General features: G+C 34.2%; 2 protein-coding genes across 11 annotated transcripts in view; one reads left to right on the top strand and one right to left on the bottom strand.

Moving 5' to 3' along the window:
* The window catches only part of LOC129786235 (probable maleylacetoacetate isomerase 2), a 69,912-nt gene that overhangs the window by 3,806 nt on the left and 39,109 nt on the right, over window positions 1-26,997 (top strand). For 4 of the 10 annotated variants that reach the window (XM_055821110.1, XM_055821108.1, XM_055821109.1 and 1 more), the window contains exon 1: window positions 15,978-17,068. The exons of 2 other annotated variants lie outside the window; for them this stretch is intronic. In XM_055821110.1, the coding sequence (XP_055677085.1) occupies window positions 16,933-17,068 (136 nt within the window). In that variant the 5' untranslated portion in view covers window positions 15,978-16,932. Of the gene's footprint in view, window positions 1-1,908; window positions 2,240-2,317; window positions 4,589-15,977; window positions 25,850-26,997 lie in introns of those variants that run through there. 4 more of the 10 variants (XM_055821111.1, XM_055821112.1, XM_055821106.1 and 1 more) reach the window with 3 other exon arrangements.
* On the bottom strand, window positions 592-1,600 carry LOC129786237 (uncharacterized). Its single transcript, XM_055821115.1, has 2 exons — window positions 1,429-1,600; window positions 592-1,356 (listed from the first exon to the last, which is right to left on the bottom strand). The coding sequence occupies exons 1-2, from the start codon at window positions 1,474-1,476 to the stop codon at window positions 718-720; spliced, it is 687 nt and encodes a 228-aa protein (XP_055677090.1). The 5' UTR covers window positions 1,477-1,600; the 3' UTR covers window positions 592-717.

Raw genomic sequence — 26,997 nt, 5'->3', positions numbered from 1 at the left:
TCTTTTTTTTTCTATTAAAAATAGAGAGAAAAAAATTTGTAAAGAAATCCGAGAGAAAACTTCTTTCTCGTTCAGCAATTTCATGTAAAAGCAAAGCCGAGAACAATAGCTAACAGATGGCGCTGACTTTTACTTGTTCTTTCTATGACAGTTCGGAGATTTTTATCTCCTTCATCAGGTCCTCAATTGAACATATAGCTAATTTTTTTTTATAGATTGTGAGCAATCAATTTTGAAGAATTGTGTTCTCTTGTCTCAATTTAAAAAAATCTTTTCTATATTTAATTTTTAACGGCTAAGTTAAACCAACAGAGAAAAGAACTTTTTTTTTTTAAACGGTGTTGATTAGGCTAGAAAACTTGTTAGAAAATATTTCACATTCAACCAAAATAGTTTCTTTTCTGAATCAGTAATAACTTCTAGCTTTCTAGTATAAATCCTCATCAATATTTTTCACCCATAAAATTTCTCGGGAAAAAATATTTAACATGAAAGCTATTTTTTTTGATCTAAAATCATTTTTATTTTGATGTTTCTAAATAAAAATTTTCCTGCTGCCAATTAGGAAAAATAAAATTTAAAAAAAAAACATTTTTTCTCTAATTATAATCCATTTTTTATTTTTTATCACCGTATTTGTTTCATAGAAAAACGTTTTTAGTAAGCAAACCCGAGAAGAACTTGCGGTTTGCATTTTTTGGGTATCTAATGAGCATGCTAACAGTGGGAGAGATCATCCCTCAATTGGTTTACATCAATGTTGTAGAGATTAGCCACAATAAGGAGGCAGTTCTCCATGTTGATGTTGCCCGTGGTCTTGCCAACCTCTAGCATGTCGCGGTAGTAGTTGATGTAGTATTCATCACGGATGTTCTCACGATGATCCCAGTTCTCCTGAAGCTCATAGCGGATGTAGTCTTGATTTGTGACGGCGTTGTAGTGTCCAAGGGTGTAGAGGACGAGGAGTTGGAGGAAGTGGGACATACGCTGAGCGTAGTTGATGTGAATGAAGAAGCCATAGTCGAGGGCATGCTGGAAGTCACGGTGGAGGTTGCGAGAGCAGCTGCTGATGCTCACACCGGCCTCTTCCTCGAGATCTGCCAATCGTGTGCGGATTTGAGCGATGCAGGGATTCTCTCCCACCTCGGCGGCATGATTATCAATGGCTTGTTCAGCACTCACGGTGATGAGACGGACGGCTGTTACGTCATTCCAAACCTGCTCAAGAGCTACACGGTTGGCTTGTCTGATGCTGTCACTGACAAGAAGGCGTTGATCCCTAAGCCAGTAGTCCACCTCCTCGTGGTATTCATCGAACATCCTGTGGAATTCCTCAATTTCTTGAGAGAATTGTGCCTAAATTGAATGAATAAAAATCCCCATTAAGTCATAAAGTCATTAAATTGAAAATGCAGCAGATTTTCTTACCTGTGCCGTAGCCACAACCAGAGCAATGAAAACTGCAAGGACCTTCATGGTTGCTTGTTATTCTTTTCCAAGAGAGAATTCCTACCCACAGTTCCTTCTTGGACGGTGATTAAATGGCAAATGGTAGCACAGATCGTGTGCAGGGTCGCATTTTATTCAATGAACAAGGAGGGGCACGAATCTGCGTGAGAAGGAAGACACAATCAACGAAAGGAAAATCAACCATGTTCAATCTCAACGCGATAAGATGTTTTCGTTTAATTACTCAAAACAATTCTTGTCTCTCTGCGAGTACTGTTGGGGAGGGCGCTTCTGCTACCTTCCGTGCCACCTGCAGAGAAATCAGGTGGCCAAATTTTGGCGCAATCACCAACAAGAATCTCCAATATAGATGAATGAATGAAAAATATTCCCATCGTTGATTCTTTTTTCGTAGAAATTAATTTTTTGTTGAATTTTTTGGATAAAAAAAATTTGTAGATGGACACACGTTGATTGAATCGCTCTCGATAATGCATTATCTGGAGGAGACGCGTCCCCAGAGACCACTCCTGCCGCAGGATGTCCACAAGAGGGCAAAGGTGCGTGAAATTTGCGAGGTGGTGGCATCGGGAATTCAACCGTTGCAAAATCTCGTTGTTCTCATTCATGTTGGGGAGGAGAAGAAGAAGGAATGGGCACAGCATTGGATCACTCGGGGCTTCAGGGCCATTGAGAAGCTCCTTTCAACATCTGCTGGCAAATTCTGCGTCGGTGATGAGATCACGATGGCAGATTGCTGTTTGGTACCTCAAGTTTTCAATGCTAGACGGTAATTTACCTTTGACAAAGAAATCTTTAAGTTTTCTTTAGAGAAAATTGTTATAAAAATGTTTTTTTTGTGGTTCAGATTCCACGTGGATCTTAGACCTTATCCGATAATTTTGCGCATCGATCGCGAATTGGAGAGCCATCCGGCATTCCGGGCTGCTCATCCATCAAATCAGCCAGATTGTCCTCCGGAAGCAGCCAAATAAACCTCATGCAACTGCAAAATGAAATGAAAATCAGGTTCAAAAGTAGAGCTCAACTCTTTCTCTGTTTCTTTTCAGCTCTCTTTGCCAAGAAAAATCAATTAAATGATTTTTTTTTAAATATTTTTTTAAATGAAGACACTTGATCAAAAAATTTTAATTGATGAATTAAATGATACATTTAGTTCCTTGTTTCTATGCAATTTAGTAAATGCAAATAAAATCTTTATCAAATAAGATTTATATCTTCAAACTTGTCCAATAAAAGATAGAGAAGTTAATTTATTTAAATTAATTCGCTTTGTCTTCCATTTATTTATAAAATTTTATTCATTATTCTTGAGCAAAGAACAAGAAACAGAGAAAATTGTTGAGAAATAAAAATTTTCACATTATATTTGTCAAAAAGAAAATAATATTTTAAGAAAAAAAAAATGACGAAAATATACAAAAAATGGCAAAGTCTAGAGATTTTATGAAATAAATGAAAACTATATAAGTAAATAGACATTTAACAAGAAAAAAACAAATATTTTGCATATATTTTCGATACAAGAATTACCATAAAAAGAGAAAAAAAGAATATTTTGACATTGATGCGATCATCATGATGAAATTTCAATTTTCTTTTTCTTTTTTGCTTCTAAGAAATTACACTTCAAAAAAAGCGAAGAAGTTATTTTGAATTTCGTCTTTCTGTGTAGAGAAAAGTCAAACTAGGTACTTAAGTAAGAGAGAACTAACATTAGTTTTAGATATTTGATTAAAAATTATATAAAATGCCGCATTTTAATATTTTACGTGAAGTTTCGTGGAAATTTGGCACGAGGAGCACTTAAAAAAAAAGGAAAGACAAAGATTGATGAAACAACAAACAACAAAAGTAATTAAGATATGGTTACCGAACGTTAGATGTTAGGAAGCTGTACTAAAAGTAGAACAAAGAAGAATAAGAAACAAACATTTAGTTCGGAATGAGGAAAAGATTTCTTTTAATGAAAAAGATTTTTCCGAGTTAACCTTTTTATCCTATCATTAGAATTCTAATAATTCTGTCATGAAAGGTTTAATTATTCCCAAAAAATAAAAAAAAAGTTTCCCTTTAGTTTGGAATAATTTATCAAACTAAATTGATATTAATTTCTGCCTATAAAAAGAAAGGAGTTTACTCATTTTAGAAATTTAAATGACATTGTTCAAAATGATACAAAGTCAAAAAAAATTTTGAAAATGGTCGAAAACCACAAAAAAGCTTAATTGCTTAAAGCCACGCCTCCACTGTATCTCATTCTCACTTTAAATGCATAAAGCATAAGCTTCACTGCTCCAATCGATACTTTCAGGATAAAAAATTATCGATTGAAGCTCAGAAGCGTATGTTTTATGCATTAAAATGAAAATAGAATTATCGAGGGAATGTTTTATGACTTTTAGGAGCTAATTAGAGAGAGAACCCAAAAAAATGAATAAACTCCTTTTAACACTTTTTAATCTTTCCTTTTAAATATCTAAAATGAAAAGTAACAAATTTCTGGTCATTTTATCGATTGATTTTGCACAGCATTCTCACAATTTCGACGAAAATTATTGAGAAAAAATAATGTTTTTAAAACGAAAGAAAAATCCAAAGATAAACTGTTCATCTTGCAGAAAAACAAACTCGTCAATTTCTTGTCCAATTGTGCGAATAGCTGGCAGTGCTAGTCTTCAATCAGGATGATATAAAAATCATCCCAATGTTGGATGGGCCAACATAAAATTTCCATTTTCTCTTTTGTTTTCAATTTGTGCCATATAATTTTCTTGTCAATTTTTTATCTAATTAATATTTTAAGCTAGATTTTTAAGCTAAATGCAAAGCCTTTATTTTTTATAATATATAAATCAATTTGCTTCTTAAACATTTCAAAATGAAAATTTTTCCAAGAACTTTGTTCATCCCAAATTCCAAACGGAAAAAAATCATTCCATTTTTTTTGTCATCTGCAGCATTTGGAAAGGAAAAAAAATGAATACAAAAAACCGACAGTATATATTTTATCTAATATTGAGTGTTTCTGTTTTGATAAGATCAATATATTTGTCATGATAAGGAGTAATATTGATGATAGTGCTGATAAGGAATAAAAAAGTGTGTAATTAAAAAAGAGAGAATTGACTTTTTTTGGGAGAGTTTTTTTTGTTCTTTTAGCTTGAAGCGGCCACGTGGAGAATTGAGAAAAAAATTTAATGGTTTTTCAGTGTTGAAATTTTCCACATTTGCACTCATCGCTCATTGATAAGATAGTTTTAATCTGCATATCGTCATCGAATGATTTCCTCAGGGAATTTTCTTGGCCACAGAATGCTGAGGTTCAGATGTCTCAAAGATTTGCTGTTCTTTCTCAGATTCTCCGAATCACAAATTCAGAGACGTTTTAATAAAATTCTTCTCTTTCTGTGTGATTTCTCCAAGAAAAATATTCATTTGTCGCTACACACGAGGCTCCAGTAGGTGCACAAAATTTTTATGATTCTCATCTTCATTTTCTTAAGGTTCTTTCGAAGAAAATTGGTAAAGAGAAATCTCGTTATTTAAATCAAAAGAAAAATGCCGAACTTGTGAAAAAAAAATTAAAAATTCAATTTGTCTCAATAAAAGGTGCCAATCTTAATGCCTTTTCTTGTCTGGAGACGGTAAAAATTAGTTTTCTCGAGACCCCCAAGGTACTTTTAAACACCTTACAGACAAGATTTCGATCACCTGTTAACAAGGGAACCCTTTGAAGTCCCGACAGGCACCGAAAAGTTTTCCATAATTTAGCCATCCCTTCCCTCAGGCTAAATGGTAATTACTTTAAAGGGAGGTTTTAGTGTATAAATACTACTAGTCTGGTTTCAAGGGATTCAGTCCTGTGTGAAACTTTGTGCAGATCGGACGGCTTTTTCGTCAAAGTTCTAAAAAGGCGAATTTTGCCTCAAGTGGCATGGAGAAAGAAAATCAGTGTTAATAAAATAAATCGGACTTCTCTCGTGAGTTGAGCTCCATTGTGCTTCAGCAAATGATAAGAAAGTGAAAGATGTTCTTGATGTAACAAATTCATCTCCATGGACTGGACTTAAGGTGCATCTAGAACTCAAGAAGAAGCTGTATTAATACCTGAAAATCTCACATTTCACTGGGGCTCATGGAGAGAGAAGAAGAGGAGTTAACAACAACAACTTTCTTCAAGTGTCCTTTTTGGTGCAAACAAGGATAAAAAAAACAGAACCCAACGAACAAAGAGAGAAAAAAACAAAGTAAGAGTCAATTAAGATTTTTTCTTATAAATTCTTGATGAAAGATTTAAAAAACTCAACGTTTTCCTATAAATCTTAATTTAATTTTGCATTCTTTAACATTAGATCACTTACAAATTTTTACAGGATCATGTAGTTCGGGATAAAAAATTACGAACGAGGGCAAAGTTGGTCCCATGTTGATTTTGAAGAATATTGATTCTTCAAGGCATTGACTTCTTTGATGGACTGTAATTTCTCCGCTGATGCAACGAGTTGAGAGTCCTTCTTGAGATTGCTGAGACGCTTAGCTTCTTCGAGGAGAAAACCCAGCAACGGATCCCAATCTCTTTTTCTTGCAAGAAGGATGTTCAACTTCGTCTTCAAACAACTTATTCAGCAACTGGACATCAATAGCGTCAGAAATTCAGGATTAAGTTATATTAAACAACTGCGACTAGTTGGAGTAAGTTACATTCTATTCAAAGAAAACTTCTAGAAGTTATAAGAATAATTTTGATAGGCTAATTAACGTCCTGTTTTAACTTCAAAATTATTTTTTTTTAAGAGATTTTTATATCTTCATAAGATTTCATTATAATTTCGCCAAATATTTCGGGTTTAGCGAAATTTCTTTTCGGGGTCAAATGAGCTTATTTTTTTTTTATCTTCCGTCGTTTGACGGACAATCACATCATTTTGTACTGGGTTTAATTGGAATACTCTGATAATTAAAATCAGCGGCATCGTCGTGTCTCTACCGCTTATCTTGTAGAATTTTTGAAGGTCTTCCATCCGGAAGTGGTTAAGACAGAGGAACTCCCTCTATGATGTATAACCTCCTCCCTTTTCAATATTCCTGATCCAGACTGTTCTCAGCGCAGGATCAGACGGCAATTTGAAAGTAGGAATATATCCTCTATTTATCAAAGCTTCTTTATTTTACTTTACGTCTCAACGTGTCTATTATGTTCGTCAATGCTTGACCTTTCTCTCTATAAAGGATGTTATGCACAATACAAGGGCGAAGTACCTAATTGAAGGAAACGCAGAAAACAATTTTAACCCACCCAGTCTTGTAGGGAATCAAAAAAGGATAAAGAATCGCCAAAAATATTCACCTTTTTCCACTGGGGTCACAACGAAAAAGGACAATAAAGTTTTGTAAAAATTCAAAAAAATTGGCCGCCATTCGCCATTTTGTTCATTTCAATGCATGAATCATATGTTTCAATGCTTCGTCATGAGCTTGTCGATGACAGTTTGACATTTCATTTATTTTTTTTTTTTAGGAGAAAATAAAAAAATTGCGTATTTTTTAGTTTAATTATCGTGGTAAATGTGTTTTACGTGTTGTTCGAGAGTGATTTTTATATCTGAATACCTGAAGGATGAATTCCCTCACACCTTGTGACCGTCTCAGCGAGCACAACATTGGTCGTGGAAAAGGTCTTGGGAAAGGATGTGCCCAGAAACATCGTAAGGTTTTGCGTGACAACATCCAGGGAATCACAAAACCAGCAATCCATCGTCTTGTCCGTCGTGGTGGTGTGAAACGCAAAGGATTCCAGCGCAGAGGATCTCTCAATTCGTGAAAAAGTCATCTTCAAGACGATCCACGACCATTGTTTTTGGATTGCTTTGTTTTGTAACGAGAGATGTGCTCGCTGAGACGGTCACAAGCTGTGCGGGAATTCATCCTTCAGGTATTCAGATATAAAAATCACTCTCGAACAACACGTAAAACACATTTACCACGATAATTAAACTAAAAAATACGCAATTTTTTTATTTTTTCCCAAAAAAACATGAATGAAATGTCAAACTCTCATAGACAAGCTCATGGCGAAGCATTGAAACATATGCTTCATGCATTGAAATGAACAAAATGGCGAATGGCGGCTATTTTTTTTTTGAATTTTTACAAAACTTTATTGCCTTTTTTCGTTGTGACCCCAGTGGAAAAAGGTGAATATTTTTGGCGATTCTTTATCCTTTTTTGATTCCCTACAAGACTGGGTGGGTTAAAATTGTTTTCTGCGTTTCCTTCAATTAGGTACTTCGCCCTTGTATTGTGCATAACATCCTTTGTCCAACTGTTGAGAAAGTTCTCTCCGAACTTGCGGATGTGGTTGGAATTCCAAGAAACTTTTGTGCTTCTTGAAAAACCAAAGAAAATTGTTCATTTTTATTTTTATTTTTCAATCTGTTAGATTGGAATAGTGAGGAATTTCCGCCTCGTTTGCATAAACTTCCAATTGTGAGGAAGCACCTTGACGTAAAGGTTGTTTTTGGAAGAGGAAACTGAGTGCTGATACATTTTCTTCTTCGTTATTTATTTCATTATTCTCTTTCGAATCTGCACCTAGAACTTACATTCTTTCCTTAACAGCGTTTATTATTTCATTTCGCATCAATGGCGTTTCATGATCTAAATTTTTGAAACGCAGATCATAAAATTATGCGAAATGAGTCGCCGTGAGATTTGGAGAATCCAAATCAAATCTTTTATCAATTGCCTTTTTAGCGGCTAATTTATATATTTTCGTGATTGGGGAATCAGTTGATTTTATATTCACGAATATCGTTTGATCGTAAGTTTCTTCTTCTGTTTCAAGAAGAGAAACATTAGAATCGGTGTCCTGAATCTGCATTCTTTCCCTCACTGTTGGCTTTATTTTAGAGGGATATTTATTAAATCCGATTATCCAAAGAGTCGAAAGTCTCAGATAATCGGATATTTGAGCGAGTCCTCCGGGTATCCGGATGGACTTGGTTTGCTCAAAGTTTCTAAAATTCCAGGCTCTATCTGGATTTTTTTATAAAGTTTTCCTATTCGCAGTTTTGCGAATTTATAATTTATTTTATTACCCAAAAAAACAAAGTTAAGTAAAATTTACATAATTGTATGGTTCTATGAAATTTTTTTTTATAAACCGTAATATGTAGAATATTGTTAATATTCTGTTTAAGCTATTAACGTATTGTGAATTATTTTATTAATTTCAATGTTCTTAAAGATAAGAGTAAAATGCAATGTAATTTTTATCATTAAGTTACATAAAAAATGTAAAAAGGTTTATATGTATGTGACGTACCGAAAAAAAAGACAAATTAATAAAAAAAATTGTAAAAAAAAAGAATCTTTTTTTATGTCAGAGAGGATGGAGTTCTAAACTTTCTCGTGTTTTGTTCTAGATGTTTTTCTTTACAGTGGTTCTGTTTTTTTTTCATATTTTGCGTGTAGTTGCTGTTTCCTTATTTATTCTTTTTTTACTTTAATAATTGTATTTGAATATTTTAACGATCTGTGCAAATATTCTAAATTATGAGAAAGTATAGAAGAAAGATTAATTTACAATTTGATATTGGAAATATTCTCTAAAATCTTGTTTAAAAACTTCTAATTTAAAATAATTCAGATTTATATCAATTTGTTTGAGTTGGATTTGAAGACTTTCAGTTAAAATTTAATCCTTAAAGTGTTTGAAGAAATTCTTAAAGCTTCTTCAAATGAATAAGAAAATTTAGAGAAAAAAATCTGGAGCACCTAAACCACCCCAGTGTGTACCAAGAGTTTCAGAGGATATTTCATTATCAAGTTTGTGGCCATATAGTGTAATACCATGTGATAACAAGTGCCTGTTTGTAAGCGCGATGAATGATATGAAATCATGATGGTTGAGTCCGCCATATCTAACGATCGACAGTGGCTAATTAAAAGAATGAATTCGAAACCAAGTGCCGCAGTTACATAACACTTTCGAAAATAATTCTGCCCGATTGGTTTTCCATGTCTTCCCAATGAATTTCATTTAAATGTAATTTAAGCATTTTTTCACAACCAAAACAGCTTCGAGAGTGGAGGAAAGAAATCACAAATTGGGAGAGACATTTTTCGTTTCGAGGCACTATATGCCACATAAGCCAATTGCTCAAGGTCTGATGGAATTTTTGACCACTTTTGGTGAAGAGATTTTTCTTCTTTTTTTTTTAAACTTTAAATGCGCTCTCATCGAATTATCGCGCGTCCTCATTATGTTGCACACAGAAAAGAGGTTCGAACGTGAGATGGGTGTTTTGTGATAAAGAGCATCGTCAATATAAAAGAGTATGGATTAATTTATTCGTCATCATCATCATCTCTTTCTCCGTAGCGTAATACTTGAGCGATGGGAAGAGCTGTAATGAAGGAGCATTATTTGAGCCCTTTTTGCCATGTATGTATGTACTGTACATCTCAAATTCTTATACATACTTCACGCATTTTGTACATAGTTAAGCTCACGCAATATTGATTTTCAGTCTTTTATCTATGACGGGCAATTTTCATCCAAATAGCATTCATCACTGGGCCACGCAATTGTTGACAGACACCACCCAAGGAATATTGGGTGAACTAATTTAGGAAAGTTTCCTATCAGTTTTAGGAACCAATACGTCCCATGTGTGACGTATTATCTATCCCGATTTAAAGGAAAAAAAGGATTTGGTTTCAAAAGTTGTTTGTTTTTTAATTTTCGATGGTTTGAAAAAAAAATTATTTGCTATTTTAAGCTAAAATCAGTTTTGTAACTGATTTGGAAAAGTGACTGTTTTTTTTAACTAATTTACTAACTTTTTCTACTAATTAGCAAACTCGTATTACCAATTAAGGAATATATTTGATCAATAAGATTTTTCCTTGAGGCTAATTTGTGAAACTTCCAAAGTCGATACGGATCCTAACCTTTTATTCTATTAAGGCATTTCATCAACCCAAAAATATTCCCTGGGAATAGTAAAAATAATATTTGTCAATGCCAAAAAAATTGACCTTTTTTTGTCTATTTGGAACTTTCTTTACTTTTCAACAAGATGTCCTACTTTCGATATCAAATACCTCGGAGATTTGAAGCGGGATATTGATTGATTTTTTTCCCACTAATGCACGAATCATATTTCATGTGATTTATTGTACCCAAACTGATTGATATTGATTAAAAAATATTACTATAGAGAGAGAATGGTGACTTCAAATCCATCAAAGTATATAAAATATAAATAAAATTTCTAGTATCATTGAACTCAACAAGATAACCCAAAATACAGCCCATGTAGAGAAAAATATTTGAAAATTTTGCTGTTTGTGGTGTTTGCTCAAATTCCTCAGTGGTATAATGAGCGTGTCTTTATCTCAATTGTTTAAATAAGCACCAGTCAGAAGCAATCTTAGTTTAGGTCCAAAGAAGAGGGTAATGATCTTTGTTGATAGCTCACAAATGGATGACAAATGAAGCCACTAAAATATAATTTGTTTGCAAAACAATTATTAGACGCCAAATAAATTATTTTTTTCTAATTAGTCCATAAATGAAATATAAAGTCAAATATGGATTAAATTCAAGGCTGCAAACATATTTCTTTGTCGTGCTGCACTGTATGTATTTTATTGGGTTTACTTTAGTTCTGCTGCATTCTCCCAGAAGTCTCACCTCACGTGTCTAAATTACATAATACTCGTGATATTATCTCATTTTAAACACACCAATAACTTTTCTATGTAGACTTATCTTTCAATCAGACAGGAATCATTTTTTTCATAAAAAAATATTGTGCCAAAAAAAAAGAATCATTATTCGGTAAAATACATAAACGAGTACCTATATACATTTGTGTACCTATTAATAAAAAATATTTTATTGAATTCTATTTAGGCTTATAAAGCTTTTTTTTGTGTCAAGTTTCACCCTTTGACCTAATGAGAATTCCTTCAGTTTCTATGAAGAATTTATAGGTAGGATTGTTCCTTAACTATGTGATTTGCACTATCCATTATTCATTCCCTTTTTATCGCCCCTATAACCCCCATGTAACTCGATTTTATCACCCCCATTACCCCCTATTATACTAATCACTAATTATTGTATTCTTACTTAACAAGGCGGTATGAGGGATAGTCATTTACTTCTTCTTTATGATTAGTTTCAGAGTCTTACGTACACATTACTATTTCTCCTTAAATAACTTTAAAAAAAACTGGTATTTATCGGAGCTAGAAGTAAACCTAAAGTTGAGATGGAGGCGCCTGGTAATTAAGTAGGTAGCAATTTATTATTGCTTCACTATTTCTTTCAATAAAGCACAATAGTTAATACTGATTTTTTTTATTTAAACGTAAGAATCGTAAGAACTTTTCAAGAATAATTTCAAAAAAATCTGTAAATGAATAAGAAATTTAATAACTATGAAAATCTGTTTGAACGAATTCTTGAATAAAGAAATTCACCAACTTGTAGTCATTGAGAAAGGTCATGATAGGGGTTGAAAGCTTTGGGAAATCACGTGTAATTCAATCAACGTAAAACCCATTACCTAGCGATGACCGGAAAATAGGAAAATAGATTTTACGCCAGGAACAAAAGCTTTTTCTAGTTAGTTTGAAGTGAATGATAAAATTGGGGGAATCGATTAATTGCCATACTCTCCTTAATTTTTCAAGAATTAGAACTCAAAATTGCTAAAAATAGAATGAGTTTTTAGCTTTTCACTCCCAAAATTTCAACCCGGCGTCTCCACTGCAACTCAATTAGTTATTTGATTAGATGGAGACGCCTGGTAATCACCTAACGTTTTCAGATTTTAACTGAAAGTTCTTAAACCGAAAGGTTAATCATGAAATGTAAAATAATTTCAGGATTCTAGTCTGCTCTTAGAGGTATATTAAATCATTAATTTGTTATATCAGAAATATATTTCTCTCCATCCAATTCAATAATGAAATAAAAGAAAATAAGTAAACTACTTACAAGGGACCATTATCACTTTTCTTCCCCAAGTCCTTCTATTCTTGGACATTTACCGAATATTTTGAAGAAATTGTTGCGAGATATTTTCATGAAAAACAAACTCATATCGACATTCTTACAATCTATAAATGGGAGGTTTCTCACTCCCTCTTTTCTTGCTTTTTCTCCATTTGAACAGTCTGTGTGTACTGTAGGAAAGTCAAATGCCCGATAGTGTGTTTGCATGTGTGTTGTATATATGACATGAAAAGGGAGACAGAGAGGAAATGAAATATTAATATATTCGGGGTGAAAGGTTAACTGAATGGGGTTCATTTTACTCACAAACTTACGACTAATCTACACAATGGAAATAGAGTGTCATACATTCCTTTTCTCCATATACTTTAATTATCGCAAACGAAATGCTGATGTGATGGCAATGTCTGATAAATTTGGTCAGATAACTCCTTTTCTGGGCGGAAAACTTCGGGGTGACAGACCGCAATTTTCGGCTTGATTCTTTTTTGTGCCACACACAACACTTCCGCCCCAGAGTGAGCAGGAAGAACGAGGCATATTCGCGGTTGATTTTGGTGGCATGACAAGGGGACAAATTATTTTTCTTCTCTATATCGTTTTGTGTCTTCTCAACCACGTCTCAAGTAGCAATTCATTTTTCTTATCAATTGCCGATATGGGTGTATTTGTGTTTGTACAGTACACAGAGTTTATCGTAGTTGGATGGGAATAGCAGAGACGAAAAAAAAGCCCCGGCATTCCTCACCTCGTGTTTCGCCCCTCAAAGGCTTCATGGAAGGCGCGATAAAAATCGCCTCATACTCAAATTACTAATGAACCATCTCTCTTCTCTCTAATATATTTCTTTCTTCTCCAAAAGTCTTCCTCATCACATTTTCTCCAACATTATGTGACATAGAGCATAGAAAAGGGGAATGATTAAGGCATGAAAAATATAAAGTTCTAATATAGAGAACAGGGGCAACAATCATGGAAATAATTATATAGCCATCATGAAGTAATTGAGCGACTAACTTGACTATATACAAAATGCTTCGGTGCACGTTGCAAGTGTAATTACTCGAATGTAAATATCATGCGTTTTCAATTACACTTCTTTTCAATTTTTTTCTTCACTCCAAGGAAGACCATTTAACGCTGTTTAGTCTTGTAAGGCAAAATGTTTGCTCTTTTGTTAAACAATCATATCACGAAGCCAACAACCATTAATTATATTACGAGATGATTTCTTTCTTCACGATGGGGCATCAGTTACCTTTCATTTTAAATTAACTATTCTCACTTAATATTTGCTAATTTTTTTTTGCCTTATGAAGACATAAGAATGGCCGTAATCATTTTTTGCAGTTAAAAAACTGAACAGATTTTTTTATCAAAGCAAAAGATTGAAGTTATCCTCTTCAATTTAAAATTGTTTTAAAGAAACTCCTCAAAACTTTCTTTTCAACTCTATATATTGTAAATTCATTATGTACAAATATTTACATATATAACGTAACATAATAATGATACATACACAGAAAATAAAAGTTCGTAGCATTGTTCGTCAAATTTCGTGAAAGGTTCGTAACTCCAATGCTTTTACATGGGAAAATTCACCTCCAGGTTCGTAATATGGGGTCTCACTCCCAGGGAGGTTGACCCCATATTACGAACCTGGAGGTGAATTTTCCCATATAAAAGCATTGGAGTTACGAACCTTTCACGAAATTTGACGAACAATGCTACGAACTTTTATTTTCTGTGTAAGTAACCTTGTAAGTATAACAATCATTAAAGTTTCGTAAAACTTTTAATTTGCTTGAAACTGAAACCCTTCGCAATTTGAAGCCCTAAATTTCAGTCTCACACAGGGAATCCATTAAAAACTCATTAGATGACGTCTCAGAGGAAGCCACATAAAATCAAAAATTTGCACAACTTTCTAACTTGTGTAAGATTTATCAAAAAATAAATTTGCATGATGCACGCTGAATTTTTTTTTCATTCATTTTATTTTGCATTTAAATGCAATAAATCTTTACTTGTGGTCACATAAATATTTTCTCCAGTGTAGCTCTCTGTGACACCAACGACGCCCCTCGAGGCCCATATTGTGACCTTATTCCACGAGAACGTTCTCTGCCAGTTCTCCCATTTTACAAGTAGTTGGTATATTTCAGGGGTCTCTAGCTATGGGAGGTAAGTAGTAAAAGTGACAAAGTTTAGTAGACAAAAAAAAGAGTATTGTATAAAGAAAAAAAAGCAAAAAAATTATTGATTTAGGTAAATTGGGTTATTCATTGTAAGAGTGAAACAAGCATATGCTTCACTGTGGTGGCTAAATCTAGGTTTTGGCAGTCAGCTGATGGTGTATAAGAAAGCTGTGACGCACACACATATACAGTGCCTTTAGCCAGGGAAAGTCAACTAAAAGTGATTTAGTTGCATGCATCGGAATTCCTATTGGGGCCAGCTATTGTAACTCACTCGCGATGCATTAGCTTTAGAGACTTATGTTGCATGCACTAAGCTTGAGAACGCTTTTTGTAAATAAATATTCAATTTTAATTTGTCGTTAAGATTTTTCTTCGTATTTCCTGTGTACGGCGGAACTATCTGAGGACACTTCCACACAATAGGACGGTAAGAAGTACGATGCTGTCTTTAAAGGGTTGAAAAATATCCAACCTCACTTTGTCAACGATTACTACGCGACAAGACGCATGAACACGACATTAGTGGCGACGAGTAAAATTAGTGCGCGTGTGAAAATATAGAAAAAGAAGTTATGGCGTAAAGTTGCCAAGAAGCAGCTGCTGTGAGTGCTCCAGGACATTTGGGAAGGGTGGGAGCGATGGAGGCGTTTATATCAGGAGAGGAGGGCGACTTCGAAAATTCGAAGAGGTTTGAACATTTCTTCAATTTGAATAAAGTGACCGCGGATATGGAGAAAGTGTCAGCACTTATCACGCTGGCAGGAGAGTATCCTTGATTTCTTTTAGGGGTCAAAATCTGTTCTTTTAGGGAGTCCCCTTTGTAGCTGTGGGAAGCATTTTTATAGACAGGAAGAATACAAGAAATGTCAATTTACAGAACAATTTACCATAGTTGATTGAAGTCATTGATGAAATAAGACTTATTGATCAATTCTTCGCTAAATTAATGTACCAAGAAATTGTTAAACCATAAGAATTTTGTTAAAACCAAGTGAAGAAAATTCTGACAACTCGCTTGAAAGCATCAAAGATGGACGCGGTGAAAGATTAACAACATCGATGAAACACTAATTCAAAAAAGCATTGTCCGTTAATACACCGTAAAAGTAGTTTGGGAAAAATGTTAGTCGATACATCCAATATGACCACAAAAGGTGTTCATGTTGAGCATACATAGTTGGGGTTTAGCAGTGAGTTTACAATCCCTGGAGTGCGCATAATCAAAACAACCTTGTCAGTGTGTTGTCTCGCTCTTGCGCTGTTTTCGCTCAGTGGTTTTTCTGTGCCACACTTCACTTCATTGCTCGCCCGCTGAATCGCAGTTCGCAGTTCAGTTTCGTCGTTAGCTCGCGCGCGCGGTTCTGCGTTTTGTCCAACCACGAAAATAGGCGATAACTCATCACCATTCTCTTTCACATTTACAACTCTTTCACATACATCCTCCCTCTTCTTCTTTCGCCAAGACCACTCTGTGAGAGACAGTTGCCCCCGGATCGGACACCTTTCCTGAGTTTTTGGACACTCATCACTCACATTCAGAGTTGGGCGTATTTTGTTGTTAAAGATTTAAAAAAACAAGAAAGAAAAGATAAAGGAAGAGACAATTTTTTGAAGAAAACAGTTTTAATTAAGTGTCAGCGTATAAAACTGAATGATTATAAAAATTTGTTAAAATCTGTGCACCGAATTACCCAAGTTCTATGTCGCATTGAATGACGTAAGAGAAAAAAAGATCCTCAAAAATAAAGAGAGACAATACTGAAAGAGTCCTTCTGTGTGTCAAAATATTGTTGACTTTTCTTATCTGTTTATCAAATCACACCTCGCGAGGATAACGGAGGGAAAAGGAGAATAAAGGAAAAAATTGTGTGTGGTGATTGATCGAAAAAAAAATTCAACATCATCGAACATTGACATTCATAGAGCACCAGAGTTTTCTTGTTTTTTGTTCCATTTTTAATATTACTTTTTTTTTGTTATCCTAAACTTTGACATTTTTATTCCTTCGCTCTGCTGTAAGAAAAAAAGAAGGAGGAAAAAGAGGAAGGAAAAATTTTTGTTTTAAGTTCTATGCGAGATATTACATTATCGACACGCTTGCGCATTTGAACATTTGAGAGAGTCCGTCACAGAAGGCCCCCACCTCACCCATACACGCATAGAGTTTAATATTTTGTCAAGAGAGCACAACACCAAATATACGGCGAGAAAGAGAGAAGACTATGTATGTCTAGTATTGCAAAGATGGCCGCCGACGCTGGAATGGATACATGCCCGAGTCCAGAAATCGCGGACTCCAGGAAGAGGCCCCTCGACGGAGACAGCGAAAACGGAAATACCAAGAGGTCGCACTTTAGCACGGGTGAGTGACAATGCATTGTGCCCCCCACCCCCACCCCCATTTACCCATTCATTGATGGTTGTTGTTTATGGAAACACATTATTTACCTTTATTTATATTTTAATTCTTTTTGCCGCAAAGTCATACCTCTCTTCGGCCCACAATGTGACATTTATGACCAAAAAAATGCTATTACTCTCAAAAATTGGGTTAACCACCATTCCTGTACACACAGCTCTCTATCTCGCTCACTCTTTCCTCCCCACTCCATACACACTCGCATTATCGTACACTCGTTAATTGTCTCCTATTACGTACGCCATCCAACACACAAACACTCACACAAACATACAAACATTCCGTCGTGCGAGCGAGGGAGAGGGGAGGAGGAGATAACAGAAAAAAAAACTAATAAGATGCTGTAGTATGTATCTTTCATATTACATTCTTTTTTTTTCATCTTCCTCTCTGATATTCTCTTCTTGCCATCGTAAACATTTTTTGGGGGGATCTTGTGGCTTCTTTAGACATTAACTCTTAAAATAAAAAAAAATGTATCCACATTCTGCCACATATACCTACCTCATTGTAAAAAAAAAGCATTTCAGCAGTTCCTATGAACTTTAGAATTTTCTTTTAAAAAATTACGCCAAATCCATTTTTTGATTTCTCTGCATTTTAATACCATTTGACAAAAAGAATTGTACAAAAGCATCAATCAGAATTCATAGTGGGGGAGTTGGGTGGTTCCACGCACGAAAAAATCGCAAGGAAAATGGATATTTTTGATAAAATGTGAGGTTACGTTTGATTTTATATCTCCATCTCGCTCTGTGGCGATGAGAGCGCAATTTTTGGCGGCAAAGACACTGCAATGGGACGATGATGAACCCCTTGACGTGAGCAATGGTGTCGCAGTGAGGAAAGGACGCGGAAGTGACATAGAGGACAAAAGCGCGCCAAAGGTGTGAAGTACAGTGCTGATGTTCCAAATTGTGCGCAAGTGGTGCAATGGAATAGTAGAGTGTGAAATAATAATATAAATTGTGTTACCTACCATTTTATTAAAAGAAGAAGAAGAAAATCACATACGAGGTATTTTTGTGTGCAAAAAAAAATTCTTCAAAGAAAATCATTGAGATTTCCTGGGGATGCAGCATATGCAGTTGCGCAGAGGATAATGCATCTGCATGAGAATCCAATGGAGAAAAAAAAAAGTTATTCTCCTCCTAACTTGAGAATCACTACTGCTGTATGACCTCAGAAGGTTACCTCTCTCTCCACTTCTTGCGACAATTTTTCCTCGGGCATAGACCGCAGTGAAAATTCTCTGCTGACCTATTCTTCCAGGCGAATGAAATATAATCGAGTGCTTCCAATTAGTATCAATTGCTTGAGAAACCCGCAACCAGTTGAAGTTATTTTAATTTATTCCATCTCACTTTATTCACAGTAGCTGTCTCGTGGCTGCTATGTATGTTCCTTAACTTGGGGCCAGAAGATGGGTGGGCTGGGTTGGCATGAGGGGGGAAGGGGAATCGTTCATTTATCTGAGTGTTAGTGAATGTTTTTTATGAGTGTTGGATGAAAGAGTGAATTGTGGGACCAACACGGATCTTATGTAATAAGCACTACTTGGTGTAATTTCAATACCAAATACGTTTATTTTTGCCAGCTTCTCTCCTCACATGACTCAGGAGTTTCTTCTCATGTTTTCAGACAATTCCAAAATACAGGTTTTCATTGGAAAATAAATCAATTTTCCCTCGAAATTCTTTTCTTTTCTCTCCCCCGAAGAAAAAAAAAACGCGCAACATTCCTCATTAGTTTGAACGAAAGAGTTTGATATGGTGTTCTTTTCTTCATACAACTGCCTGTGCTGCTGATGATTCTGAGAGAGCTTTTATGATTTACTGCGCTCAAATGGAACTCCGCACATACATACATATGAGCTTGAGCATAATATTTATTTTTCTGGGAATTGCCACACGTCTTTCTATTGATAATTGAGCAGATATTCTTATCCTCAGCCTTATCGCATGCCTGATAAAGGGGAACTCATGAGATAGTACAGAATGTATAAAGTACAGAATTAACTTGGGAATATATAGGCTGTTATGTGTTATTCACAAAGCAAATTATGATGTATGTAGAGAGTTATTTAAGATTAGAAGGAAATTCGTGTGAGCTAAAGTTGCTACAAAGGAGGCAATATTGAAACTTGTGCAGAAGATTATAATTTTCTTGAATTAATATTTTACTGGAGGATACATAAAATTTATGATTTTGCTGTACAAAGCATAATTGATTTTAAATCTGAATTTATGAGTTTATGCAAGAGAGATTAGGCACTATGAACGATTAACAAACAAAAGGTAGAATTCACTACAAAATTCCATTTAGTCTGTTTCTCAAGTCAGGGTTAAGTTATTTTTAGATCAAATTTTAATTTGTTAGGTTAAACTTAAGTTTTTTAGGATCAGGTTTTTTAAGTTTCAAAATTAGGTCAGACTGAATGCATTTTTCGATAATTTTTCTAGTTATGATGCCCGAAGACGATCAAAAGAAGCCTGGTTTAAAAATCTTAGATTAAATAACTTGAGCCTAGCTTAACAATTAGGGCTAACCTTGAAAAAAATTAGGACTAGCATTAAAAAACTAGGCCTGGTTAAAAAAACTCAGTCCTATATCTTTAAAAATTAAAAGCTTTATGCTTCATAATAAGGGCGTTCTAAATTGGTCTATTTCAAGCACTATTATGCTCCCCACTTTATGAAACTTATATCGAAAACTTTTTTTATAAATGAAATCTTTGTTTTTATTTTCTCTCAATTTATTCAACTTTCATGATACGTATCACAAATATAAAGTCAGTGTACCCCACTTTAGAATATCTAATGAATGTTCTCTCTATGTTAGACAGTATGTTGCGGTTGTACATTATGTCCATTGAGTTATTTTTGCTATTTCTCTTGGTGTGTGGTTATTAGAATAAAAATGTTGAGCAATAAAAATTTCAATGCTAAACCCACGAAAAATATTATGCCCAAAAAAAGCGCAATACGCGCTGAAAATTGAAAGAGAAACGGACCACGAAAAACACGGCTTGTAGGTCAAACCTTGGTGGACGACGGTAAAAAAGGCATACACGTACAAAATGTAAAAAAATGTGCAGAATTGAAAATAATCACATTAATAATCATTTTTAACAGTAGTTGAACTTCATAATTATTGCGTTGTATATATTATGTAATTTCCCAATGATGTTTTTCCTCTCGTGGCTTCCTCGCAGTTTGGTTGAAGAGAAAAAAAAACCAACGAGCGGAGACATTGAATGAAAAATATTCACATGACTTTGATGGTATTTGTGACAGTTTCACAATTTTTCAGCGATTTTTCTTGCAAAATCACGTTCGCGGAGAGGAAATGTGGTCTATACACCAGAGAATTGAAGCCTTCGGAAAATTTCTGATTAGTTCTACACACCAGATTCGTTCTTTAGTGCGGCGTTTTCACAGAAAGAGAGAGGGAAGGGGTATATGTTTTCCGTATTATTTCCCAAAGTTTGTACCCATTGTTCCATTTTGATTCTCCCCTTCACTACACTATCAATATATGTATATGAATTTTCTCTCAATTTCCCTTGCAATATTTTCCAAGTTTGAATTTCACACAGGGGCACGTTTCTCAATATGGCTTTTATTCACTGCCACAATTGTATGTACGTGCTATGCCACGTTGAAGTGTTGCATGCTCAATTTTCCAACTACACACATTTCCTTATCAGTTTTCTATATATTATATTTTCTCCAAAGTACAAAAAGAGATTATTTGTATGACGTTGGTCTTAAACTTTGTGCAAGCAAACAATTAAGCGAATTTTTTGCAGTATTATTTCTTCATTGAACTATTATGTGGAATTTTCCTTGTGGTGAAAATTCAATAAGGTGATGAATTTAATGAAAAACAATAAAAAAATTAGCTTTTCTGTACACATGTCACGAAATTACACTTTATATGATTTTATTCAGAAGCTTTTAACCCTTTTAACAATTCTCGTAATTTAATAAAAGTTATTTTATTGATTTTTATCAATTTAATAGTTTTCACGGATTTCCTTTAAATTTTCTTGAAGGGGTTTGAAAGATGCCAAACTGGGGTAATTTTGAGTAGTTCTTTTTGAGTTTTAAGATTTCAATGCTTTGGAGCTTTTAGCTGGATTTTCTTTAAATTCAACAAAATACATTTTTCTGACCTTTAATCGATTCTGTAAGCCTCAAAAAGTTAAGATTCTACTTATATTATAAAGGATTGAATAGTCTATCAGGCAATTTAACTTAATTTATTAATTTAATTAAAATTATTGCAAAATTTAACTTACAAGAAAGCTCATTTTTTTGTATATTGTCTCTAAAAGCTTGCAAAGAAAGTAAAAGGAAAATGGATTTTTCCTTATAAATTTTTCAACTTAATTTCAATAGGTATAAGCTCCTTATAATAATTTGACATTCAAATGTTTTTCAAATTGAGCGATAATAGAGATGTTTCTTTGCGTTCCACCGGACGTGTGATTTCAAAATCAATAGCTCAAAGGTAGAATAAAAAGAGCGAGAGAGAAAAAAACACTTAAATTTACCAACAAAGCATTTTATATGTAACTCAATTTCTCGATATCGACACAGGTATTCCATATTAGCGGGCGGGAGGAGAGGAAAATGAAGAAGTAGAAAAAAGAAAAGCGTGTATGTGGCAAATCCGTTGGAAATGTGGGTGGGAAAATACAGAGAGTGTCACGAGGAGTGGAAGAAAACGTGAATGTAAAAGAAAAAACAGTCTAAAAATATTTATCATATTGTTTGGAGCTGTATTCGGTCGACTCTCTGGGTTTTCTTTATAGAAAGGAAAAATGTTCTACCACATTTAGTTAATTCTCCAAAGGGGACTTGGCACAGTGTTTTTCTCTTCACTCTCTGGGTGCCCTAGTATATATACGTGCTGTATATTATGGTGGATAAGTGACTATAGAAACGGCATTTGTGTCTATAGTCATCTATTTTGGTACTGCAGTGAAACAGTGAAATGCTTCCATAATATTGATTTTACGTAATAACGCAGCTTTTTCTTAACGCTTTCCTTCCCAAAACATCAAAAAATTTCATTTTGCCTCCATCCCGCGAAGAAGAGCACATAAGAAAGCACTTTAATTTGTTGATTTCTCTCTTTGGTTTTAAATTTTTGCAATTTGTCTTTCAACAGTTTGGATGAAGAGTTAATTTTTGCTCGGGGTTTTATGTTAGGCATACTCCCCTTCCCTCGCGCCTTTTACTAATTTGTTTTTGAAACATTAATGTAGGTAGGTACCCAATTTGTGGGGGAAATTGCCTCTTTCTAAGCTTTCTTCTTCTTCAATTCTCTCTAGCACGTCTTCACCGACATTGAGATTTGACGGATTTGATTAGAGATATTTTTTACTTAATTGATTTTTTTTCTCCGTTAAAGAGCTTATTGAAAATCTTATAGGAAAGTTTAAATCTCTTTTCTTCAGGCACGATTTAAATATACATATAAAAGGGCAAGTGTCAAGTTAGTTCAAACTTTTATCGCTACTCTGTATTAGTTTCAAACAAAATACTCTACTCATGATGCTCATACATTATTATGCACAAATTCTGTTGCATTATATATATTGTAACTTGTGCTATATACATTCATATTCAGTAGGGTTGTTGAGGATTGTTCATAGTTGGCCGTCATGCTGTTGGGAAACATTGAAAGTTTGAATGTACAAGCATGAGAATATTATTTTTAGGTATGAGAAAGTATTTAAATTATATTAAACTTTGAAGGGCAGCAGACAGCGGGTGAATGTATGTAATTGAATTTTACATAGCAAAAAAATTTATCTGGTGCATTTATGCTGTGAAAATAAATGAATTCCTGATAGAGCTTCCGGGAAATTTCATTAAAATTATGTTAAGTAGAATGAGAAAGTTTTCATAATTTATTTTATATTATTTTTCATTTTTTGTTAGTTTATTTAATAAAAATGAAATTCTATAGAACAACTTTTTTTCAATCAAAATAATTTAAGGAATAACAAAGAGAATTTAAAATTAAAAATTGAATTGAATTTTCCTTCTGGTGCCAAAGTTTTTCCTAAAGTTTCAGAATCTATGTAATCCTAAAATTTCAAAGTGGATTTGCATGTTAAATTTTAACTATTTTATACACACATATAGCACACTTAATGTTCTTTATACATATTATGCAAGAGGGCTTTATTTCTCAAGCATATTCTATGTGTGTATACGAAGAACATGATAACTGCTAATTAGCCTAATTTGTAGCACCTTGGTACATATTCTGTACACCTCAGACGTGACCTTTGAAAATGGATCTTCTCAATTATGAAATATATCAAATTTTCTGCTGCTAGTCCTTCAATTTTCCCCAGCGTAGATTAGACAGAGAACGTGTACCGCAACATTCTCTATTTCATTGAGGAGTCGTGAGATGAGTGTAAGAAATGAAAGTAATATTATAAATTTTCTTTCTTGATAAACTGGTTCGAGTAAATTCTCTTGAAGAATTTGAAGTATAGTAAGAAAGGTTAAATGGGTTTTTTCTTCACCCTTCACTTGCATAATGGATTTCAAGAAGAAAAGTTCTTTGGCCACAATTTGGATGGATTTGCTGCAATTATGCAATGAGGCCTCTTTTTCGTCTCGACCATTGGGTTTATATTATTATTTCACAGCTGGATGTAAAAGTCATCAGTCAGTGTTTCACCTCAATTTTTCGAGCGTGTTTGTCCACATGCGGAGCCCACAAAGTGTGTGGCATGGAAATGTGATGAAGAGACGATGAAGACGTGGACATGAGTGGTGAGGAGCAAAAAATAATTTTGGTATGAGTATGTGAGTGAGAGACATTTGGTCATCATCATTTAGTCATGGTGGGACATACCACATTAATTTATATTCAGATTTGGCCAAAGTGTGGCCTCCACGCACAGGTAAAAATCGAGGGGGATTGATTGGTGTGTGAGGCACCCAAAAATTACGCGACAATTCATTGTAATTCGACTTTTTGGCTTGTTGGTGTGCTTAATAAATTAAATTTGTCTTTGCGCCGAGTGTCAACATCGATTTTTCATTTACACCTCTCCTCACTCCATCACTCAAGGAGCAATTCAGTCTTTCTTGCCTTTTTGCCTAACGTGTGCTTTTTTTTTGTTTCTCTCCCCAAACCTCTTATGTGAACACGAATTTTTTTGTGTGGCTTCCACCACTTATCAAACCTTCTGGTATAACGACGATATAGTTGATTAAAAAACAATGTTTTTTTCAACTTTGCCGAAGTTCCATGAAAAAGTGCTTTTAGTGAGTGTTTTGTAATAACAGACAAATAGAGTTTGTGACAGTTTTTTTCCCGAATGATTGGTGTGGTTTCTTCTTAATTTCCTTTCAATTGATAATTATCGGCGGGGGTTGAAGCGAAAAGGGCAGACGTCTATACATCAAACAACACTTGTGTCAATGACAAATAACTGTGTCACACACGCCTCGATATTTTACTCGTTCCTATTGGGAAAATTCATTTTCTTCCTCCAAAGTTATTTACACCAGAAGTTTTCTTTTATGGTGTGTTTGCATTTTATTGCATTTTTTGTGACGTTTTATTTAAATTAAATTTTTAAATTTAAGTTCTAACACACATTTTGTGAAAAATTTCCTCCATTCTTTATAATCTCTTCATTCATTTAACTAACCCTTTGGCTGTGAAAAGTGCGTCTAATGTGAAAGAGCTTTTTGAGCTTTTTCAGGTGAAAAAAATGTCGTGTACATAGAAAAAGAAATATTCTTGGAAATCGTATAAAAAGCTTCACTTTAGTGTGATTTTTCCTGAAGCTTTCGCAAGCTTGAAATATTAATTAAATACATAATATCACGTCAATTTACCTAACCCTCAATGTTCAATTAGAAATTAAACCAACACAGTGCGGTTTTCAATCAGTATAGTGTCTCGAAATTTTGGTTGGAAAGTCGGTTTATAGCTTAAACAGGAAGTTTCTTCAAGTGATGGTTTCCACGAAGGAATACAATACACAGACACAGAGCATTTCCCAAATATTATGTACCTATATAAAATATTATAGAAAGCCACAATTCTTAGAATGTGTAGAGCGGTTAAACAGTTCCTTTAGGAGTGCAATAAATTAAAACAACAAGAGGCTTATCACATGCAAATAAGATGTAATTAGTTAAATTTAGTTTTTACGACGCCTTTATCAGCACAGCGCGCCATAATTATTGCTTTATATTTTATATTTTCTCATTTAAGTTAGAAAAACCTCATATGTGGGGGAATGTGCTTTTATAAAATGATTTTTCATTTACCGTGTAATTTCCGACGTGGGAACAAAGAAATTTGAATGTATACATATATAGGAGAGTGCAGGTGAACCCCCTTAAGGGGTAGAAGCAATCAATAATTTGGGGGGTAGAACAAAAAAACAAGGTGAATAAAAAATGAAGAAAAAAATCGAACAGGTGGTGACACAAAAATTCCTTGAGCTTTTCTTCCCATTCCTTCCGCCACTCCGTTGAAGCTTTTATTTTATGGGAAAACGTGTACTATATGTTCGTGCCTCGTGGTGCTTTATACTAATTTAAAACCTCAATTATATTTCTCTCTATACGGTAGTTTTCATCAGCATATGGGGAGTTTAGTGTAGGTACAAGGACAGTCAGCACGGTGAAAAAGAAGCTCTTGAGAAAATTTCCAGTGATTTGTGGTGTGGTCTGTGTTGTGGAGATCCCACTAAATATTTATTGATTTTTTTTTTCGTATGTTTCCTCACTCTCTAAATATCCATATGGTGTGTGTGAGAGTGATTTCAAAATTTGCAAGAGACTTCAAGGAAAACTTTGCAAGACTGGACGACTGGAAAGTGAAATTGAGGCGCATTTCAAAATCCTAACAAAAACTAAAAATATTGTAACGCAACATTTTGCCGAAGCTCTTTCAATATTCAACTTTAATTTATAACAACTTTGCTTTTGACTTTTATCAAGTTAAAGAAAAAAACTCACCTCTGTGTACACAAACTAATTTTCTACCATCAACCTAGTAAAGTAGAAAACAAGCATTTCAGTGTTTGGAATTGAACAAATTGAGTGTATTAACTCCAAAGTACCGCACCATCTTCCTCTATAGCGTCGCACGAGAGAATCCATTAAAAGGAGAACATTTGTGGGCGAAGCTTCAGCTTTCATGATTTGTGGCAAATACATATAGTACATCTATATATAATATGCGTGTATTTTCCTCCCTGTGAGGAATCATCTTTCGCACCGGGGCAAGAAAAGTCGCTCACACCAAAAATCACCCATTAATAATTTAAAGCTGTTCTTATTTTGCTTGCAAAACTCTTGCGCGCATTTCATAATGTAAATAACCCTGAGAGACATTTCGTAAGCTTATGTGGTTTTAAGGTCACATATTTGACATTTAATTTCACCCAAAAAATGTTTAATGCTTTTTTGGAAATTTACCGTTGATGAGGATCCTTCACGCAATTTGAATTTAAACCCCGAAAAGATTTAAAAGGCTCAAAATAGCTTGGCGTAAAAACATAAAAATCAATCAATTGAGAAAAGAGTCTATAACATAAATTTAAAAGCAGCAATTTGCAGGGATAATAAGTAATGCTAAGTTTATGTTGCAACATTTAGTATGATCTAAAATTCAGAGAGGTTATATTGTCCCTTTACCATACTACAGTGTAGGTGTATACTAAATTTAATTTAATCAAATGATTTTTACGCCTATCACATGCAATATTATGCGACATATAAAGTTTAGTAAAAGATGGTAAAAAGAGTAAGAGAGCCATATCTTAAATATTGACGAAGTTTCACCTTATGCTATCTCATAAAATGTCTTGT

Source organism: Lutzomyia longipalpis, chromosome 1 (genome assembly GCF_024334085.1).
Source record: "Lutzomyia longipalpis isolate SR_M1_2022 chromosome 1, ASM2433408v1".
NCBI classification, from domain to species: Eukaryota; Metazoa; Arthropoda; class Insecta; order Diptera; family Psychodidae; genus Lutzomyia; species Lutzomyia longipalpis.
The sequence above is the reverse complement of the archived record's forward strand: the minus strand, read 5'-3'. Positions and strand labels throughout refer to the sequence as shown.

What these genes read in the sequence shown, in the direction of transcription:
- LOC129786237 (XM_055821115.1), bottom strand. Translation starts at nt 1,476, where the DNA reads ATGAAGGTCCTTGCAGTTTTCATTGCTCTGGTTGTGGCTACGGCACAG. An exon ending in TGGTTGTGGCTACGGCACAG is followed by an intron (nt 1,357 to 1,428) that starts GTAAGAAAATCT and finishes CATTCAATTTAG; the next exon opens with GCACAATTCTCTCAAGAAAT.